The sequence below is a fragment of the Falco punctatus genome, assembly GCF_963210335.1.
Source record: "Falco punctatus genome assembly, chromosome: 12".
NCBI classification, from domain to species: Eukaryota; Metazoa; Chordata; class Aves; order Falconiformes; family Falconidae; genus Falco; species Falco punctatus.
In genome coordinates, this window is record NC_137592.1 from 14,255,665 (window position 1) to 14,278,121 (window position 22,457).

General features: G+C 51.2%; 1 protein-coding gene across 8 annotated transcripts in view; it reads right to left on the reverse strand.

Moving 5' to 3' along the window:
• The window catches only part of MDGA1 (MAM domain containing glycosylphosphatidylinositol anchor 1), a 204,968-nt gene that overhangs the window by 38,190 nt on the left and 144,321 nt on the right, over nucleotides 1–22,457 (reverse strand). For 6 of the 8 annotated variants that reach the window (XR_013931335.1, XR_013931336.1, XR_013931337.1 and 3 more), the window contains exon 17: nucleotides 20,693–21,705. Coding sequence is in view for 1 of the 8 variants with exons in the window: in XM_080407880.1 (XP_080264006.1) it covers nucleotides 21,614–21,705 (92 nt within the window). In the remaining 7 variants the exon portion in view is untranslated. Of the gene's footprint in view, nucleotides 1–9,344; nucleotides 21,706–22,457 lie in introns of those variants that run through there. The other 2 variants (XR_013931341.1, XM_080407880.1) reach the window with 2 other exon arrangements.

A 22,457-nucleotide genomic window follows, 5' to 3' on the forward strand; every position in this document is an offset into this window, starting at 1 on the left:
GACTACTTGAACGCTTGCACTCTCCTTCCCTTCCAATTAACACTTTCAGGTTGCCAACGTGGAGTTTGGCAGACCCCAGAGATTTGCGAGGGGTGGGGGGATGGTTGTCTTTTTTATCACTACTTTAGTGTAATTGTTTCTTCAATAAACATGGTTAGTTATTTTGGGGTTTTTTTTGTTTGTTTGGTTGGTTTTTTTAGTGGTCGCAATGGATATTTCAAAGCTACTTCCAAAACAACAACAACAAAAAAAAACCAACCCCAAAAAACCCACCCAGAATTACCCAGTAAGTTTTTACTGGGCTGGGAAAACCTACAAATGATGCAAAAGCAGCTATGTCCTGACACAGGTTACTGAAGCATGCTAGGCTTCACCACCCGCCACTTGCAAGAGCAAAGCCTACAGTTAATGCAGACCACAAATTCATGAAGTGTTCCTTGCATGGTTAAAACAGTCCCTCCATCACGTTCTCCCCTTCATACACAGCATAATTCCCCACCCACAAAATAGCAGCTTGGAGCTAGGGTAATCCCACTAGACACACGATATGTATCCACAGCTTGAGAACTACACCAGCCAACTCTATACTGCGGCTCTCCAAGGCTTGCTGTGGGGCAGGGGTGCCAGGGCAGTGAAGGTTGTTTCTGTGCAAAGAGTTTGAAGCAAAGCTCGGGTCTATCAGCTTTGTGGAGCCAGCAGAGAATTTTGAGGGTGGATAGTCTGGAAATCAGAAAAGACATTTTGGAAGAGATGGGAGAAGGGCAGGACTGTGCCTCTGGCAATAGAACCACGGATAAATCGAGTAAGATCATCTCAGTGTCACAGACTAAGTGTCCATATCCTAAAAACTTGCCTTCATTGTTAGTGACGCGCTTGCTGAGGTGAAGGACTGAACGATGGATTTGTAGCTCCCCAATTGCTCCTAACAAAGACCCCAGTACCGATCCACGCAGTGCCTGCTATCTGTTCTGTGCATAAACAAGGGAATTCATCCTCTGGGGATTCTCAGTCTAGTTTCGTTCATTAAGAATAAATTAAACATTAAAAAAATGTAGAAGGAAATTAAAAAAAAAGTGGTTTTTTGATTGGAACACATTTCTGTAAAGCTCTGAATGGAAGAAGCAACATGTAGTGCAATGTATTTCAAATAGATAGAAATAATGCCCTAAATATACCAGGCTAATTAGATGTACTTTTTCTACAAAACCACAATTCTAATGTTCCTGTCTCACTGTAATTAAAGAAGCATTTACCACGCATTGGAACTTTTAATTAGGTCTAACATCTAATAAACTTGGAGTAAACTAACAAATATTTTCTCTGTCAGTGGGTAGTTTTTAATCAATGTTTAGAGGTTTAAAATTTCAGATAGCAGACTTCAGAAAATCAGAGCACGACCCACAGGAGAGCTGTCAGGAATGAGAAGATATCTCCTGGTGGCAATGGGGTTGCAGGAGACCTACGGGGAGAGCTCACGCTGGCTCTCTGGAGAATTGTGGTCCTTTCCTCAGGATGGGGGCACAAGGCTGGGGGAACTGGGGCCTGGATGATGAGGAGGATGGAGGGGCCAGGGACACAGCTACAGCCACGTGCCACGTGCCTGTGTGGGGTAGGGAAATGGACCTATCTCTTGGTGACAGTAGGAAGGCCGGTACTCTATGCTGAGCAGTTTGCTAAGGCCACACTGGGGTTCACGTGGTGGTAAGACAACTGGGAAAAGACATTACAGTGGCCATCTGTGTGCACAGCTGGGCAGCAAAAGTGCATGGCCTGTGTGTGGGCTGACAGGTCTGAGAGCTGGGAAGGAGGATGTCTGAGGAGGTGAGGTCACCACGGCAGGCTGCATTGGAGGAGGGGAAGGGTGGGCAAAGGAGGAGTACATCCATCTACTTTCTTACAGCTGCTCTTTCAGTGGGATCAGACCAGCATGAACCCTTCAGGACTGTGACTGGACAGCCCTTTTGAATCATAACGTCCTTCATCTGTTTCTTTGGAGGGCAGGGGCATGACGCCAGAGCAGCAAAGCACAGTCAGCATACAGTGCATCTTCTTGCAGCACCTTCTCCGAGCATCCTACGCTGCCTCCAGGCACCGGTCATGCTATCTTACCATGTCCTGCTTCTTCTACCTCCTTCTGGCAGTTGTTTCAAGTTAATGGTCCAGATGATGGTTTTTCTATTACAGGTAACCTTAGTCCTGTGGTACCAGGTCCTGAGAGACATTCCTACTTACTTATTTTCTTGGGAAAGGAATTTCCCCCCATTGTACCCAGGGGGGTGGTGGGACAAAGGGAGTGGGGAAACTGAGTAATGAAATAACTCAGAGATTTCCACATTCTCTACAGATGAAGAAGAAGAAGGGGTGGGGGCACAGGATATAGGAGTGCGTGTTCAAGGAGCTATTGAGGAGGCAAGCAGAGAAGGCATGAGACAAGCAAAGGGCAAAAGCTGAGGGAACACTGTCTGGAGAAATAGAGTGTAGCAGGGGATTAGGTGCAGTGAAGAAAACTGGGAGGATGGGAAAAGGGTAAAGGCTTTCAAATTTGGCCATGGAAATGGGGCTAGGACCATTTGGAGGGGCAGGGTGAAGCCAAGGTGCTGCTGAAAACTGGGTGCACAAGACAGTGTCTGTGAAGGAGGCTGGAGAAAGGAAGACAGTAATACTTGCTTCAGTACAACTGGCAGGTGCCTGTGTTTTTGGAACAGAAGGTCATATATTTTGTGTGAAGTCTCCTGCATCTAGGGAACGACTTTAATGTAGCTTGAATTACCAGTAAGTGGAATAAGTATGTGCAATTACCAATAACAGTAACAGCCCTGGAATACTTCCTACCCATGGATCTCAAAGCACTCCTTTTTATGACTTATTCATTGACTCTTTACGTCCCCAGGGAGGGAGGGGATTATAATGATCACCCACTTTACAAGTGGTGAAACTGAGGGTAAGTGGCTGAGTTGTGAATAGAGCTGTGACTGTTCTCCGACACCATCAGTTTCCCAAGTCATTGGTTGGGAGGGAAAAAGCTGCAGCAGCTGCCAGGAAAAGCCTCTGGCATCACAAGGGGTGCAGCGGTGGTACCTGTTGGACCTTCCTGATGTGACTGTGCTGTGGAGAAGACAGACACTTGGGCACCTTGAGGACAACCTGAGCAGGCTCAGCCTTGTGCTGGGCAGCAGGTTCCCAGGTGCTCTGGCTCCTGTGCTGTGAGTCCCGACCCCACTCAGGGGTGCCCCAGCTGCAGACCTGCTTTGAGCAACAGATCTACACAGGTGGACCCCAGCTCTCCCCCCCGACTCCCAGGCACACAGGCTGGTTTCTCGCCCACTTGCAGGGGCAATTCATGAGCCAGACAAGGGTGGTTGGTCTGATATGAGAGTGCAGAGGATACCTGGGATCTGCTACCTCCATCTGACTATAACAGATGTTCATGTTGGCTCTTATGCGAACAGACCAAAGATAAAAGGTTATGGCACAGGTCCGCACCGCTCTGGGTCACAGTGCAGACTACATGCTGTAGTGTGTGCAATACGTACAAATTGTACAGAGTTAAATGGAAATTTGGTAGGAAAACCTATTTCTACTGACATCTTTAATAAGCCTGCGAGGAACTTACCTGGGCACTACCAACATAGCAGGCAACTTCCTAAAAGGCAGCTATTCATAGCTGCGGAGATGGTTGTCTCCAGATGCAGAGCAAAAGCTTAAAATATTGATGTTGCAGTGGGAAAGCGCTCAGGCCCTAACTGGACAGGATACAGCTGAGTGGCTTGACCAAAGCCATTGAGGAAGCTGCTGGTAGTGTTAGTGAAGCCTCTCTCTTGCCTCCTGACACTTTCCACCAGCATGACTCCTTCTTTCCCCAGTTGCTGCCTTTACTGGACCTGACCGAAGACAGACACAAGAAACACAGACCATTAGAGCCAAGGTCCCAAGGACATTTTTCCAGTGGGGGCCAGCAGTCCCAGGCCCATCCTGGGGGCAGAAGGTGGCCTTGTCCCTGCCTACACTGGCTGGCTCTCTCTCTCAAACACATATAGGCTAAAGCAAAAAGCCTGAACTTGCCTTCTGCAGCTGCGGGGTGGGGGTGGGGGCTGAGGGAGCTGTGTGGCAGCACTAAGAGTTATTGCTATGGCATTCATGGAGCATGTTGCTACGAATCGATATCTCACCATAATTACCTCATTTGCCCATTTTTCAAATTAGATAACAAGGTTGAATGCTTGATCAGACCATCCCTCATCCATTTACTTTTCCTTCTCTCCCTGGCAGAGGAGGGGAGCCCCTCTTCTATTAGTTGGTAGGCCTTGGGTTGAGTGGCGTTACACCCTGAAAACTCACAGCTCCTTTTGCCTCTCATGCCTGAGCATCGTCATCAAAAGGTGGGAGGCCAGGCCAGGCTGCCCCAGCGAGGGCTGGGGGTTGTTCATCCCAGCTGGCTGACTGCTGAGATCAGAGGTGGAAGGGAATGAGCTCATGCTCTGTTCAGACAGTGACATTTCCATGGGGCAGGGCTCATCCATCATGATGTGGCTGAGGAGAACTGTTAACTGTTTCGAGCTAGCTGGCTGCCTCTTGTTCTGCAACCAGGGGAGCCCAGGACCTGCAGCATCCCCTGGGGAGCAGTGTGTGGGGTGGTCTGAGGAGAACCCAGACCCCTGCGTGGGGGATAGTAAGGAGGACAGGAGAACCCCACCATGACTCAGTGTTTGGGGAACACAGAGCATCCATTTATAGGGTCAGTCAGTGCTCCCGTTTCACCCCCATGGCCAGCACTAGGGAGGGTTTTTTCCCCTTTGTACCCGCTGTTTTCTTCATAGAGGACAGGTAGACTCCCTCCAACACATTCCCCCAAGCTGACATGTGTCCACCTCTTACCTCAGGGGTTGATTCCTGGCTGGACCGATCACCTTCCCCCCCCCCCCCCCCCCCCTCCGCCATGGTGTGGCCTGGGCTTTTTTGTTTCTGTTGCCCGGCAAAGCACTGATGCTCATCTGGGTGGCCACTTGGCTTTTGTGAAAATGATACTTGCTCAAAAGCAGAAGGTCTTGTAGCTTCTAATGGTACCCTCACCCCTCTCCGTGCTCCGTCCTCCTGAGCCAGCTTCCAGGGCAGTACCTGTTACCAGGTATTACAAGCAAAGCAAATGCTTGTAGCCAGATGGCTCGTTAGCTCCTGCTTCTCTGGGGATGCCCCAGCGCCTTTCCTCTGCACTCTCTGTGACAAATAAAGGACCCCACCTTATTCAGTGCTGCATGAAGAACAATTAGAGAGTCATTAATCTGCAGAAGGGAGGGCAGGTGGGGCATCAGCTGCTGAGCTGCTGTCACATGGCTGAAGGGTGGTGTTTCGGGGGCGGGTGGGAGTGCATCTGGGATCAGAGATGGGGGAAATGCGTTGTGCCCTCCCTGTCAATTAGTCCAAGAGGTTAGCCTTACCTCCAAGGAGCCAGGAGACCTTAGAGTAGCTCTCAACACCGCAAGCAGACTCTTTGGAGACTAATTGGGGTCTTTCACCTCCTTTTAGCTGCTTCTGAGTGATGTGCTCTGGAGTGCAAGCAGGAGAGCAGGTGTTTAGTTTGCCAGAGACTGGGAATCAACAGGGCTTTACCAGTGCCCTGGAGCCCAAGGGGTAATAGAGAAAGAGTCTTGGGAGACATGGCTCTGAGGTCACCAAGTCACTTTCAATCATTTATCAGCAGTCCTGGCTAACGGGGAGGGAGAGGTCCTGGTTGACTGGAAGTTAGCAAATGTGACACAAGAGGCACCAGAAGGAGGATCTGGGGAACTAGAGGCCTGTCAGCCTGACCTCGGTGCCGGGGAAGGTCATGGAGCAGATCAGCCTGAGTGCCATCACACAGCCCTGGTGGGGCCACATCTCGCACCCTGGGCTGGGTTTGGGCCCCTCACTGCAGGGGGGACGCTGAGGGGCTGGAGCGTGTCCAGAGCCGGGCAGGGGCTGGGGACGGGGCTGGAGCACCAGGCTCACGGGGGGCGGCTGAGGGACCTGGGGGAGTTGGCCTGGAGAGGGGGCGGCTCAGGGGGGACCTTATCGCTCTCTGCAGCTCCTGGCAGGGGCTGTGGGCAGGGGGGTCAGTCCCTTCTCCCAGGTCATGAGGGACAGGACAGGAAGGAACGGCCTCAAGCTGCCCCAGGGGAGGTTTGGATGGGATAGTAGGAAAGATGTCTTCAGTGAAAGGGTGGTCAGGCATTGGAACAGGCTGCCCAGGGAGGTGGTTAAGTCATCGTCCCTGGAGGTGTTTAAAAGATGTGTAGATGTGGCAGTTAGGGACCTGGTTTAGCGGTGGGCTTGGCAGTGCTGGGTTAATGATTGGTCTTGGTGACCCCAAAGATCTTTTCAACCTAAATGATTCTATCTGTGCTCTGTGGCAGGGTGGTGCCTGCAAAGACACTCAGCATGGGGGCTCCCCACCCCTAGCTTTCAGACTCTGCATGGTCACCTCCTGAGCCTCCCTGTTCTTCTGTCCTCCTCTGTGCCCAGGTCCCTGGGTTGACAGTCATTCAACAATAAACTGTAGGGGAGCACCTGCTTTCTTCTGCACCTTCTCCTCTGGTGGGAACATGCATGGGGAGGCATTTATGCACGTAGGGGGAGCTGGTGTTTTACCAATGTGCTGCAGAGGAAGAACACGTACATCCAGGTGGAGAAGCATCCCTTTCCCCTGCTGCTGCAGGAGGCTGATGATGACTTATATCAAAAAGTAGCGGAAGGTGTCCTGTGAAAGGGGAAGGGGAAGGCCTGTGCAGAGGTCTCCTCCAGGAAAGGTGTCTCCCTCAGAGGAGAGGAGCAAGGGGCAGCGTTGTTCTGAAGAGATGGTCTAGACTGCACCAGAATACGCCACTTGATGAGTTTGAATGGTGACTGGTTATGAGCCTCGAGGGTGGGCAGCAGGATTCAGGCTCAGTTATTAAGACCATAAATCATGGAGACAGTCATGGGGAAGGCTGATGGGGCGGATGCATGCAGCCAGAAATGCCGGGAGGGAGATGTGGTGGGCATTGGAGGCACACAGCTTCCCCACATTGCGTTATTTTAAGAATTTTTCATTTTTATGGCAATGCTGTCAGTTTTCTTAGAAGAAGGGACCAAATGATTTCAGGGTTCCTGATTTCCTGAAGACCCAGGCATGAATTCCAAGTTGCTCCTGATCAAGAGCAAGGGTTGGGGAGTGAGAGCGAAACAGCATTGGCAAGGGGTGCAGGACAAAAGCGAGGGATGGAGTGAGGTACTGAAATACCAGGAGGAGCCCATGTTTGGGGCAGGGAATGGCCAGGACTGAGGATGGAAATGTTTTCACTGGCAAAAGCCAGAAGGGGGGAAGGGGAAGCCAATCCGTCGCGCTGCCTGCAGAGGAAGGTGGAGCTGTCAGAGGTAGCTGGCAGTGAGGCTGTGCAAAGCCAGGTGAGCTGCAGCCCTTTGCCCTGGGCAGACCATGAGGTGCTGCTGGCTTCTCTGCTGTCTAGTGTGCTCCGGCACTCAAGGCCTGCGGTCTGTGGTCAGCTCTGATATCTCTGTGCTATGCTGTAAATGTGATGCCTCAATATCTAGAGGGCAAAACAGGCAGATCCTTGTCCGCTTGCAGCTGTCAAAGACTCCTGCATCTCCTTATGAGCCTTCAGCCCTTTCTGGTTAGATGCTGGGCTCTCTGAAACATCTAGGCCAAGGAGAGGTAAACACATTCCCTCAGAGCTGTGCAGCCAGTGTGCCTGACAACTGCACTCCTGCCAGACTCGGCTTTTGCCCTGCACCCTGCAGGAGCAGCCCTATCTCTCCTGCCTTGTCCGCTCCCAAGGAAAGCCTCCAGAGGAACATCAGTCTGGCTTTTGCATGGAGTGACCTGTGCTGCATTGCAGTTGTAACATCAACGTATCTGGCAGCCATGTGAAATGCAGCACCCTGCTCCCTGGGAAATGTCGGTGTGTGCCCCAGTGAGCTCCCGTGCCACACAGCCCCCAGCTCAACGAGTGGGTGAAGGCTAAGCTCTCTGTCACACCAAGGAGCAATGGCCCTCTCCAGCAGTGTGCTCCTGTGGGGGGCAGGAACGGTTGGGGCAGCTCCAGGCTCCAGCTGCCAAAACCTTCAGCCTGCCCTGGCATCCCCCTGTACCCACCAGCTGCGAGGTATCAGGCACTGGACTAGCCTCTTTCCTCAAGGCAGTGTGAAGTCACTAGCTATTAATCTCCATTCCCTCTCCATGGCAGGGATGAGTACTGGCTCCATGCCAAACGTGAGGTGCAGGAGCAGGCAGCGATTTTGCCTTATGCTAGATGAGGTAGCAGAGCTAGTGCGGAGAGCTCCAGCATCCTGAGCCCTTGGTGCAGCTGGGTACGGGGCAGCCAGCCCAGGGGACCAGACTGCACCATCTGCCTTCTCCCACCAAAAGCCCCCAGGGCACTTGTGATAGAAAAGTGCTGAGGGAGGTGGTCAGGGACAGTCAGAGCCCTCATGGGTATGGGCGTGTGGCAGGTATAAGGGACCACAGTACAGAAAATCACGACAGTGTGTGTGGAGAAAGGGAGGTGCCCCCCTCCATCACCAGATATCCAAGCATAATATAATCCAACATGTCTTCCCCCTTCCCTGCACACCAAGCCAATGGACAAGGCTTTCCCAGCCAGATTCACAACCCAGATCTGCTCCGGGACTTACATGGGCTGGTGGGTTGCTGCTGCTGTGGTGGGCTGTAGCTACAGTCTGCATCTCTAAATCTTGTCTGCTTTTTAGGTCACTTTGTTCTGCTTATAAATCCTGGCCTTGTCGCACAAGCCATAAATCTTCTCCAGTCAGCACCATTTATTGTTTTCTCTGGTCTTGTTAAAATAACAGGGTCAGAATGTTTTAAATCCAGATTGTTGCATTTTCTGCAGTTTTGGCTCATAATAAGTATTCCTTTCCTCTCTGGGAAACTGCCACAGACTCATGGCAAGAAAGAACTGCTTTGGAACTTGAGGGGAGAGAGGAATGGGGGAAAAGGGTTCCAAAGGATTTGCTGAAATGATCCGCCACTCACATAGCCCTCAAACATACGCACAACCCCATGCATGCATGTGGCGTACCCAAGGTTGCACGCAACCTTCCCATCCCTGCTTTCACACACCTACTGCCTGGCTGACACCCTGCACCTGCCTTTGCTGAGGCACAACCTTGCACAGATCAGAGCTGCATTCCCCCTCTCCACCCCTGACCCCCGCATCCACCCCGAGATAGCTGGCAGGTGGTTGCTATCCTCCCCCTTGCCAAGCAGGGCTGTGCACCCAAACCTGGTCCCCACCATCCTAGCTCAGTGCTTTGTAGCTTACCACCCTCCCCAGTGCCAGGAGCCAGTCCCCAGAGCCCCAGGAGCACCTTCTCAGCTACATCTTTACCCAGCTGTGCTCCTCACCCCTTCCTGCTGCTGGGTCCTCCTCTGGGAGGAGCAGCACCTCTTCTCTGCTGTCTGCCTGGGGCAGGGGAGAGACTGTATGAGGGTGGGTTCACACGGTGGCACGGGAAATAGCCTCTGCTATGCACCAGGTACCAGGGCAGCCCTGCACGGGATCATGAGCCTGCCAACAAGTCATGTGTGATGGCGCAAAGGCAGTGCTCCCACGCTCAGCCAGCCTGGAGCCTGCTGAAGTGCACTGAAGCATCCCTGTGTATCTGCATTACAGTCCTCTTCTTAATGACCCTACAATGAGTGTTTCTGCAGGTTTCATGTGAAGGGCTGTACTCACTTGAGCGTGCAGTCAATACTCCTTTCGATCTTCATCACTCACTGTCTGGCTCCAGGCTTTATTTATTGCACAGCATCAAATCACCAAGGGAAAGACAAAAACGGCTTGCTCCCTCGTGGCTTTTTGGTGGGCATTCCCAGTGATCAAGCTTTAACAAAATTAGCATTGCTCCTACCTTTAGAGGTGATACTGCTGTCTGCAGTGCATGCAGGAGGAGCTGAGCCATAGCAGTTGTACAATCAATAGTACAGAGCACCTTGCAGGAACCACCTGGACCTTAGTCTAGTTTCTAATTGCTGGCACGTCATCTTCTCCCTCAGGGAATAATTGGAACATAAAGTCCAAGAATATATGAGTGTGTAGGTTGTGAGGATGACTGTAGATAGGGTGTAAGGCACAGACACAGGCTAAAGTGTAAAGTCTGGGTTATCAGTGGTAATTCTCAAGGGTGGCACCCTGTTTGAGAGCCAGAGCCCACGCTTTTAGAGTAGGTATCATTTTATAGCCAATAATACCCTAAAAGATGTGAATGCTTCTGCAAAGCAGACCCTGATGTTGGGACATCTAGAACAGGTGGGATTAAAAATTAATGACAAAAATACAGAGTGACAGGACAAAAGATCAGCAGCGGGGCAGATTATAGCTCTCTGGGTGGTATTTAACAACGTCATATGTTCTTTCTCTGGCTGCCCCCCCGCAGTCTCATCTGTATCCCAGCCTGTGCAAGAAATGAAGACATGTTCCTGAAAAGTGCAGCCTGCTTTCCTGCCCAGCCCCTGTGCCCTGAGAAGGAGCCATGGCAGAGCTGGACTCTGTCAGCACGTGCATCACAAGGGTGAGCTGAACTTGTGCAGGAATGACAGAGATGAATGCTATGTGCATGCATATATATGCATATATATATATATGTTGCATACATATATATATATATATCTGTTTAACAGTGCTTTCCCTCTTTAAGACCTGGAGCTCCACAGTAATTCCAGCATGCAGCTCCCTCCAGACTCCCATCTGGAGCAGTTACTTTTCATTATGAGAATAAAGGAAGCATTTACTAGGCATGATTACTTCCATAGAACCATAGAACCACCCATTTGCTTTGCCAGTGGGTTTCACAACTGCTCACTGTGAGGGAAGCATAGGAGGTAGCAATGCTGGCTTGGCTTGGAGGACCCTTCTGCATTTCTTTGAGCCCTATCCCAAACTTTCTCCAGGCAGCCCAAGATGCCACTGACTGAGCATCATTAGCACTAGCCAAAGCGGAGGGTATGGCTGTAGTTTATGTGATCCACTTGGCAGGTACCTGGGTGCTGTTTTAATGTTTTAGCATCTGTGGAGCTTCAGCCAACTGCTGCAGCTTGCGGTATGTAAAATGAAACTGTTTGGCTCTTACATCCAGTTCTCTTAAGTGTTGCTCTAACCACAGCGCTGGGATGAGGCAATTTTTACTAAGGCTCTAGCTGATTAGTCCTACAGATCCCGTGGCACAGAGAAGACACCTTCACTGAAGGACATCTCAGGTATCACATGAGCCATGTCTAGCATTGCCCATTCTCTGATGGGTCTGTGGAGTAGCTGGACCCCAGAGTAGAGGGAGTACCAGAACAAAGGGACCTGGCACCATACGAAGAGCCCATGGCTGCTGGGCTGTTTCACAACTATTAGTTTTGGAGCTGCTGCCCCACCTCCTCTCCTTAAGGCAGAGGTTAAGAGCAAGGGACAAAAGAGGATCAGCTTTGCTTAGTGGCAGCAGAAGCCAGCGACCTCAATAGCTGCAGGCTTGGAGCAGGAAGGAGAGGTTTGGGAAGGGCACAGCAGAGCTGGGTAAAGGCACATCATGGGAGGGCTTTGTGCCGCCCTCCCCACCCTCCCTTCACAAGGCTCCCCCAGCACCAAGTGCCCCAAACCTGCCTGTGCCCAGTCCCTGTGGTGGGGTTCGGGCAAAAATGAGAAGCCTTCCCCAGGGACCTAACCAGATGTTTTGGGAACATCCAAGGGTCAAACACTGGCATGTACCTCAGCGTTCAGCAGAAATACGAGCCCCTCCCTGCCCCAGTCACTGTGAGCACAAATTGCAGGCTGCACCTTGTCATCCCAACCAGGCACAGAGGGACACGCAGGCTCACCCACTCGAGTACTGCAGCTTTATTTGAATGAAACAATCCACGTTGAGAGTCTATAGGTTACACGGCAGGTGCGTCAGGGCTGCGGGGGGAGGATGGATGAGGCAACGCTTATAAAACATCTCACCCTGTTTAAAAGGTTCGGTTCAGTCCCTTTGTATTTTGTGCTTTTAACATTGTGGACAGCTTGGTATTGTGGTGGTGAGAGGGTCCCGGCTCCGCTCGGTGATGCTGATGTTGCCCTATCAGATGTGGAGCAGGGATGGAACAAGACGTGGTGGTGATGAGGGAGGCAGATGGAGGATGGGGCTTTGTTGCAGGGTCCCCACCCAGGTTACTGATGGGAAAAGAAACAAGAGACACTGGAGGACACCCCCTACCTCCCAGTATCCCCAAATACACAGAGTCTGTGTGTAGCTCCTTCGGGAGGGATGTTTCTAAACACTTCTGTCAGGTCAATGCATACTTTCTACTGGCCTTGCTGACCTGGAAGCATGAGAGTGACATAGTTCCACTGGCACTGGATCCCACTGAAGTGGCTCACCATTGGGCCTGAGCTGGTTCTCCCTGCCCCTCGCAAGCCGAGGACAGGATTTTGGTGTGATCCCCTTCTATGGGATCCAGGGATGAAGTCTGCTGCTGATCCCTCCAGGCTGGAAATGAAAAACTTGGTGAGGATAAGTACAGAGCGAGGAGATGGAGTGAAGAAGAGCATGGGAAACACTGTCTGATGCTCATTTCTGGCCAAAGTCAGGAGGTGCCACAGTTGTTTCCCTGTAAGACAGTTGTATCTTGGGTGATGGCCCCTTTCCTCCACTATGTGCACTGTGATACAGGCAGGATGGTTCTGGCTGGGAAAAAAGTTCCAAGCACAAACATGCTGGCACCACATTTTCTATCCATTTAGAGATTGTCTCCATGCTGTCAGGCAAGGGCTGTGACAAAAACCACAAAGAGCCACGTATCTGTGGCATCCACATCTTTTGGGGCATGTCCTGAGAGATGAATGCATACTGTGGAGCCCTCTGGGGTGAGGTGGTAAATCTGTAAGATCCCAAGAACTGGGAAAACATGCCAAGCTCATCAGTTTGAAAGCACTGACTCTAAGCCACTTTACCCAGTATTAATGCCGCCACTTACATCAATGCACTGAGAAGCTGGGACAGCAGAGAAGGACAAACATTGTGGTTTGATGGGAAGAAAAGGTTACTTCCAGCAAAGTCTGAGAGAGTCTTCTTGTCCCAGGATGTTACCCACCAGGGCCTCCAGGAAACAACCAAATAAATGCACAGGAAAGCTCCTTTGCTCTCTGTAAATACCTTCCCCATTGGCATCTGAATTTTGCCAGGGAAACCTCCAGTGCTCACAAGTCCCACTCTGCTCAACCTCTGTGTGGTACCTGCTGCCGCCTAGACAAAAGACCTGAACACTGCCCCCTGTCAATGCCTGTGGCATTTCAAAGACAGAATGAAATCAATTTTCTCCTCTCACCACAATTTAGTTGCTGTCTGAGCTAACCATGCCGTTACGGCCTCTTCTGGCTGTTGCTCTGTTTATTGACACCCATAGCTGGTTCTCGAGAACAATGCCCAGTGAGGTAAGACACACCAGATGCCCCCACCTTGGAGGGTGCTCAGGGTTGGAACATGGACAGGGGGAGAAAGGCGAGGACTGGACAGAGATGATGCCGACTCCCAAAGGCACTTTCAAGTACTGTCTCCTCCCTGCTGCATTGCTGCAACACACCCACACCTCAGTTTTCAGCTCTGATCCCTTTACAAGCTGCTAAGATAAACACCTTCACCAGCGCTGGACCTACACTGTGCAAGGAACACCTGGAGACAGCTTCTTCTCAGCACCGTATTATATATCACAGTCACCAAAAGGAAAGCAGCTGGTACCTGCCACAGAGGCAGCGAGGCGGACAGGGGAGTGGGGCTGCACTCGCTCTTACCTGGCTGGGGCTCAGCCTGTGCCCTGAGCATCTGTAACGCTGCCAGCAAAGGAGTCACTGCTCACCTGGAGTGGCTGAGCAGGGCTGCTGACATCTGGCGTGTTCCAGCTCCTGCTGAGGACCTGCTTTTGCTGATTATCTGAGTCATGCCACAGTTATGCAAGTTTTTAACATCTAGGAGTAACTCATAACAGCTGGGTTTTACACAACTGAAAGCCACTTTGCTGCCTAAATGGCAGCACTAGAGCCCAGCTCCCTCAGCCTAAGCAGACCTCCACTGGCCAGCAGCAGCAGCGGATCTTTTATCTCCCTACAGACTTGGCTGGTGGACAGGACATACGTATATGCAGAGCGGTATGCAGAGCGGTAGGGCAGCCAGGTACCCTTCACTTGGCTCAATGGTTCAGGCAAGGACCTGGCCACCGCAGCACAAAGCACATCCAGTGCTATAAGCTTTGGGCACCAGCACTGCTGGGGGTACCGGCACTGTGTGAGGGCTGCCCAGTTGCCCCTGCATTATGCTGATTTAGGCCACCCTGGGGCCAACGAGTCTCACTGTAAGCCAAGCATTTATAGCCAAATTCCTCTTTAGCACAACAGTTAATGGAAGCACAAAATTTCGCCTCCTTCCACAGCAGCAAACGGTTTAAGGCCATACCAGATCCATGCAAAACCTGGATTTACCACAGACCTTCGCAGCTCTCCACAAAAACCTTTATTTACCCAGCTCTACCTTTGCAACAGCTGCCAGAAAAGATGGTATCTCTCCCTCTCCCCTTCCCTCATTCTCTGCCCTGTGCGGGAAAATCCTTACCACGAAAGGCAGCAGAGGGAAAGGCAGTGCTTGAGTGCTGGGACGCGAGCCCTACCTCCCTTTGCAGCTTCCCTGAGCGATCACCTCTGTGGGCACAGTGGGTTGCTTGGCTTCTTCACGCACAGATGTGCTGAGGATCTGGAGCTGGATCAGTACGTTTTCTAGTACAGGTCTGGCTGGGAAATCTGGTCTAAGGGCTTTTCTTTAGTCTCTGTTGCCTAGCATCTGAGCAGCTGCAGGTCAGAGCCTGCCACCAGTGAAATGAATGGCAATGCAGCGTGGAGCTTGTCTTTGCCCTCTTCTTTTCAAGAACACCATGAACAAGCTCTGTTCCACCCTCTCAGCCACCCATGGGGCTGTTGTGAGCCCTCTTTTGCCTCTGATGAAGCCAGGAGGTGACCCACAGTAGGTCTCTGATGTGCCCTGAACACGTGCTCCTGTCTTCTGGCTCCACCACCACCACCCAGGCAGCCCCACCAGCCCCTTAGGCTGTGCCAGGGCTGGAGGGAGCAAGATACAGAAGGTGCCAGCCCAGATCGAGGTGATGCTGAGTGTAACAAGTGCCAGAGGCAGTTATCAGTGGGACCAAGCCCCCCCAGTCCCCTGCAGCCACACAGCACAGGGACACAGTGAGCCCTGCTAACCTGCTGTCAGCCTCTGGTGCTCTCTCTCGTTTTGAGGAAGGATGCTTGATGGCAAAGCAATTCAGCATGCACCTTAGACCCAACCCAGGGTCTAGACGCTGGGCACACACCTCACTCAGCCAAAATGGAGTGGGATGGCACTGCTCTTCCATGGGCAAGAGGTGTCCTGGAGACTACAGTTCCCTGCAAGCTGCATTGCCTCCCTCTCTAGACAGGCAGGTTGGGTGAAGCTGGCCCTGGGCTGTCCTGCAGTACTTCTCAGGGTGTTTAAGGCCTCCGGGCCACAAGTGGCTGTCTGCAGTTTGATGTGACCATACCAGGCTGTAAGTAGCCATCAGAAGACCCCAGAATCCCCCTGTGGTGGGCTAGGTAGTGGCAGATGGTGAGCCAAACTGGTGTCTTCCAAGGGGAGTACTGAAAGACACATATATACCACAGCTATTATTTGGGATGCTGAGTGTGTCGGGGCTATTCAGCACCCTGCTGGAAACCACCAGCTGCCAGTTATTACCACGAAGTGTAAATTGGGTCCTGTTAAAATGCAATTTCCAGAGCTCTCCAGCACTTGTTTTTCTGCAAATGCCTTTTGTCTGCATTAAATGCCTTCCCAGGCCAAGTGAGATGAGCGGTTATCAGTGGGGCCAAAGCAAATACAAATGGTGGCAACACCTGGCTTCTCCTGAGCCTGCACAGGGTCCTGCTGCTGTACGCTTGCTGTCTCTACATACCGGGGTGCACCCGCATTGAGGGCAGCCCGGAAAAGACAACATGTCAGGGCAATTTAATGGAGAAAGAGCGAGGGATCAAAACTGGTCTCTACCAACGCCAGGAGTGTGAGAAGGCCTCCCTTTTGCACAGGAGATAGACACAATGCAACTTCTTGTCCTCATAAAAAGCAAGGTCCTGTTCCCCGGGGGCAAGAGCCAGGCAGCGCTTGGCTGCAGTACCGCGTCCCGCTGCACCCAGCTCAATGCACAGAGCCCACCGCGATGTGCCCCTCCGTGCTATTGCTAGGCTGTCCGAAGGCACACAGAGGCAAAGGGGTGCTGCAGCATTTCCAGGGAAAGATGGATGTCTGCGTGACTCTGACAGATGAAGGGGACTGAAACAGCAACACCCTGAAGCAGCAACTCCCTGAGCTCTCTGTCTTAAGGCAAAAGTCTGTCTTTTCCAGTGGGGTGAGGTGGCACCATTTACCTCATCTAGGAGGGAAAATGCCCCGGTTCCTTTGTCTGTCACTGCCTGGGGCAGCTGGGGTCCCTCAGGGCAGCATGAAAGATGCCCTGACTCTTCCCACAGGTAAAACTCCCTGCCTTGGCCCCTCTGAGAGCTAGGGGGGGGAGCAGGGCTTGCTCCTGCCACCACCTTGCCCAAGGATTGCTTCACCCTGAAGACAAGGCTCAGGGCAGCGATGGTGTGGTGGAGGGATGCCTCTCCCACCCACGCCGATTGCTGCTCCCAGTGACTGTCTCTGCCAGGCTGACAAGCGCAGGGCACCAACACAAAAGCAGGGTGCTTTTCCTGGCACCGAGTGATAGGGATGGACTGGGGAGGAGGAATTCAGCCCCTGCTCTCCCTTTGGTACTGAAGCATTTCCATGTTGTTCTGGAGTAGTGCACCCACAGGATTTCATATCTAAATAAATTAAATTTCTGTACTCTGAATAGCAATAGGGAATAAAATACAATTTGTGTCATGTTTACTATACTCATTCATACATCCATAAATTATTTTTGCAAGAAATTCACCAGCCTAAACGTCTGCCCCCCGCCCCCTACTTTTTCCCTGACTGCCACTCTATTGCCTTCCAGAAGAAAGCTACTTCCCAAAGGAAAGGTTCCATATCACTGCTGCTACAGCTGCTCCTCAGGCAGCACACTATGCAGCTCTGCTGGGGCAGCTCTGCACGCGTGCCCATCACAATGCTCCACTTCAGGAGTTCCCGATCCATTTGTGCACTATGCAAAGTTTTTCATATAGATAAAATGCTTTTTCACTCCCCTACGGCTGGGAAGAGTTGCGCTCAGGCATTCCAAATTACTTAACTCCAGATCAAATGAAACATATTAGCTCCATCGCTTTTCAGTGGCTGGTCTACATGGAAGGAAAATAGTCTATTGCTATTACCAGCCTGGAGTTGCTTTTCAGATCAAGTGGTAGGAATTGATGTTCATATTGTTAAACACCGTGGATTAAAGTCCTGTTGATGAGCTGTTATTGGGACTTGCACTGAACTGTGGAAAATTATAATAAAAAAGTGTATTTTTCAGAATACAATGCACAACTACAAAAAGAGGTTTCAAATGGAAGTTTCTTTGTAAGCCCCACTTGTAACTACACAGCACCATTCACTACTACTAATATCTACAACTTATACCCAGGAGCCTGCACACTCACATATTTTCTGTTTTATACCCTGGAAAAAAAAAAAAAAAGAAGAAATCAAGTATATATTGGCTAACACCCACACAGCATTCTTTGTAATGTATTTCTACAACTACCAAGCAGAGGTCTCCTTGTAAATAAAAGCAGTCTCTTAAATTTATATTGCACTTTTCTTCTGCAGGGACTTTCATACTATGTACAGGAATAATCTCCACCATCACTGAAGTGCAGCCACTTCTGGAGTGGAATAAAGCACCTACTTGGTGGGCAGGGCAACATAAAACATCAGGAAGAGAAACATGATGTTGGAACCACCATAGATATTTAAGAAGACAGTCTGTAATTAAGTTTAAGGACTGTAATCTAGCCAGAACAGTGAAAAGTGTGAGGGAATCTTTAATTGCAAGCAGTAAAGAGCATGGCTTTGTATCTCACCTGGGTCGGATTACCACCGCAAGGAGAATTGTCCTCTCAAGCATGGGGTAGTAAACCACAAATGCCACTGCCCCCAGAGAGGAGGGACATTGCCTCCCCCCCCCCCCCCACCCCAGCCCCATCACTGCACAGCTTCTCATCCTTGCTGCTGAAGTGCCTCCTTCCTCTGCTACGCTCTCTCGGCACATCTGGCAGGGAAATGAGGTCCTTCCTTTTGGCCGCGGTACTTCTGAGAAGCTGAGGCACTTGGGTTAATGACTTTCCCCCAAACACACCACCAGCTGCTTTCTGGCAAGAGATCACGGAACTGAGGTCTAAGCGGGAAGGGGCTCCCTGAAACTTTTACTGAAGCCGACAGGCCCACGCCTGACAGCAGGAGAAGGCTTCGCTTCTGGCTGGGGTGATGTCCTTGCTCTGCCCCGGACCCACTGCCACCAACAGGCTTCTTGCCCTCTGCCCCACGGGTCAGTTTGGTGAGGCATTTTCATCCTTCCTTGCAGGAGCTGGCAGCAGGGCTTGGACAGTCTCCCTGCAGGTGTCCATTTCTAAAATTGTGGTGCTCTTTTGCTGGCACTTGCCTCACAGATAATGCTTTTCCATGATCCTGAACATGGATTTGTTTAACAGGCAGCACCCGCCCAGCCCCACAGCACCTCTGCTGCCCAATAAACATTAGCAAGACATGGTCGTGCTACCCTGGCTAAGCAGCCAGTAGAAGCAAGGCCACAAGGGTCTTTGTCTGAGAGCCTAAAAGGTGAGATGGTTGCCCTGGGCTATTGCATACTGATGGGGAAATGCTCCTGTCTCCACCTCCTGCCCAGCAGAAGTCCCCTGGAACCAACAACGTAAAACAAATGTTTTGCTGCTGACAGATCAGGAGCCATCATGAAGCACCCAAGGGCCCCTGGAAAGCACTGTCTCTCTCCTAGGAGTTAAAGTGGACTCTTACTGGGAGTGGGGTGATGACTTCTGGCCTCCAACAAGCATGGAGGAAAGGAAGAGCGTAGGACTGGACTAAGAGAACTCAGCTAAAAGATGATGGTGGCACTGGCTGCCCTTGAAAATGGCAACAGGCAGCAAGAAGCAGCAATGCTGCTGGCGCCCACATCATCCCACAACACTGCCTGGCCCTGGGAGACAGCCACAGGTCTCCTGGTCAAATGTGCAGTGTGATCAAGGTCTGGCTCTGGAAGGAGGAGTGGAGACAGAAAAGACTCAGTCCTTATTCTTGGAAGTGGCGAAAAGCAACAAGAGCAAGGGAGACCTGTGTCACTCCCTCTCACCGTCTTGTAAGGCCTCCTGCAAAGGAGGTCCCCTTGTCCCTCAGAGCTGATGTCCACCCTTTCTCCATTGGTGGCCAGGGGCATTAACACAGAGGAATGCCCTGCCAGGAGCTAGAGTGATGGCTTTCAAGACTTCAAACTGAATCTCTTGGGAGTTAAGTAAGAGCTTTACCCCTCCATCAGTAGAGGAAATGAGGCACCAGCTGCTCCTGGAAGCTGAGCAATGCAGGAGGCAGCTAATAATATTCAGGTGATTTTAGACAAACACAGTTGTCTCAGAGAAGCTAATATATCCATCAGAAATGTGTAGGGAGCCATGGGTACTGGGGGCCCTGGTGAGAGAGCTAGCTCATCGTACACCTGTGGTACCCCAGATAGGGAGTTTGGATGGGGTGTCCCTTGGGGGGGAAGAGTCCCACTTAATTAACGGCCAGAGCATGGGCTAGCAAACCCCAGTTCACAGTCCTGTGGGGATAACTCTGCCCTGTGCAGGGAGATAAGTCACGCCAGGAGCTGCCTGCAGTTGCAACAAGGTTATGACAGCTCCCACTTAGCTGGCGCAGGGCAGACCCTTCTCTTGGGGCTTCATCTGGAGCAGCACATGCCTCCACCCTGAGGAGGTCAGGCCAGACCTGCTGCAGGATTGCAGCACAGAGAGACACCAGCTTTACCCTTCCATGATGCCAGCAGGAAAAAGGTGAATTTCCCCCATTGCTGTTCCCCTATTCCTTGGTGGCAAATGGGGCCACAGTTTAGCACAAGCCCCTCTTTTGGGACAAGCATCCCGGCTCCATCCTTCTTGGGGCACTTTCCTGCCTGTTTCACCTTTCAGCTCCTCTGCCCACTGCTTTGGCAGTGGAAGCCGAGTGCCTGCAGGACTGCACGAGCTGACAAAATTCAGCCGCCTCTCCCCTGAGCAGTGATGCTGTTGCTGCGCTTTGCCCATGCTGCCGGTAACAGGCGGCGCATGCTAAAAGGCCTCAGAAGGTGAGAGGGCAGCATCAGAGCTGCCTGAACTGCTGGCCCAGGGGCTGGGTCATGGGCATGGGAGCCGCTGTCTGGTTGAAGAAGGTTTAAATACCTTACTCTTTCCATAATCCACAAGGTCTGAGGTGGGGGAAGTTAAGCAATGGAATGAAAGACCAAAATAAATAGGTACTGAAAGAGAGGCAGAGAAGAAATCCTGGGCTCAGGGCTGAGACGACTGTCATCCAACCATTCACAGAGGGCAGCCGATGTGCAACTGCTCTCCCCTTCCCATCCCATCCCACCCCACTCCATCCCTCAACCCCACAGAGACACCTTTTTGTCTGCAGCTCTGACCTGCTCTCATAGTTTCTCCACCCAGCAAGAGTGCTGAGAGAAAGTAAGAGGCGCTCAGAGGCCAACGCTGCAGCCGGATCCAGCTGGGAATTCTCCACCACTTAGTATGGTCCATGTGATGGGTCCCTTCCTGCTCCATCTTCTTCAGGCTGGTGGGTGAGAAGCACAGAGTGGTGGGGAAAGGGCAAAGCAAACCACCCAGGGGGCAATTAAATACATGAGAGCCTGGAAGATGCGGATGGATGGAGATACTGAAGCACATGCGGTGCGAGGCAAGATGCTCTGGCCACCGGCACGTGGGGTGGCTGCTGCCCCACGGCCGAGGCTGGCGTTGCTGCAGGGACCTGCAGCTGGAGTGGGGCAGCCCCAGCCAGCGGGAAAGCATGGGGAGACGAGGGGAGTACTGCGATATATCATCCGCTAAGCTGTGGGCTCTGCAGTAAAGAAGGTAACTGTTCTGGTAGAAATTTGTGCTTTAATATATTTTTGTTTGTTTGTTTGTTTAAAACAAGTTCCCACTTCCCTGAGGAAGCCCTGTCCGACATTCCCAAGGAAACATGGGGGTGTTTTTTCCTCCTTCATTTGCTCTTCACACTTCTTCATTCCTATTTTTTGTCCTTCATTCCTTCTTTTCTGTGTGTTTCTGTTTCTTTCCTTCCTTCCTCTCTCTCTCACTCTCTCGTGCACGTGCTGTTAAAAAAATTTTGTCTTTATTTTTAAATTTTGTTCTAGACATTATGACTTTCTCAAGGAGTGCTCCAGTTCTGAACCAGATCCCTTTGCGTGGTCATGCCTGTCAGTCTTTGGTAACATATGGACACTTTGGTGTGCCAGTGAGGAGGGGAGGAAGAGGAGCAGAGGTGGCTGAGTAGGAAAGGAGCAGGAATGTCTCGGTCTGAAGACAGGAGCGCTCGCTTGCCATCATCTGAGCAGCACGTAAAGGAAGAAAGTCAATGGGCCACAAAGACAAGGGCTGTGCAGGGCTGGGACGCCGCTTCCTGGAAGAGCAACCGCTGCCAAGCAAGAAGAGAGAAAAAGAATTAGTGATGGGATGAATTCAGACCACATCAAACAAGTCAGTGCACGTGCATGTCTTAGACTCTCCTCCCACCTTGAACCTCGAAGCACCTCCCAGATTTGTTGGAAGATCTTTCTAGCCTTCCCTAGACATTCTTAAGGCTTCCCAAAATTATTTATTTTCTAACTCGGGAGAAAAGGTTGAATCTTGGTTACTTGTGCAATCCAATCCTCCTTTCCTCCCCAGAAGGTTCAACTTGAGTCAAGCAAAAGGTTCTGCTTGTGTTTTGCTTAGAACCTGGCCACCCTAGCCTGAAACACACATTTAAGTGCACCTGAAATTTTGAAACTTTAAGTGTGTTCTGATTTTTTTGATGTTTGTTTTCCCCTTCACCTTTGGAGTTAAGAAAATTGCTGAATGTGACTCTTCCTTAACAAGGTTTTTTCCTTCAAAAATAAATAAGGCAAATGGAACCTTGCTCACAAGTACCTGTCTGGCTCTGGTTTGCACTCCAAACATCTGCGCTCCTGCCCACCTGAGGCATGTTATCGAGGGCACAGGCAGGACTAAGGCACGAGGCACACCAGTGATTCCCACCCAAGGACTAATGCCTATGTACTACTTATGCACCTCGCTACGGCTTCAACCATCTCATTGGTTGAGTCCCACCAACATGTCAATGTGCTCTGAAATCAGCTGCGTGTCCCTACCACATGCATTCACATATGTACTCCCACCAACTCGTTT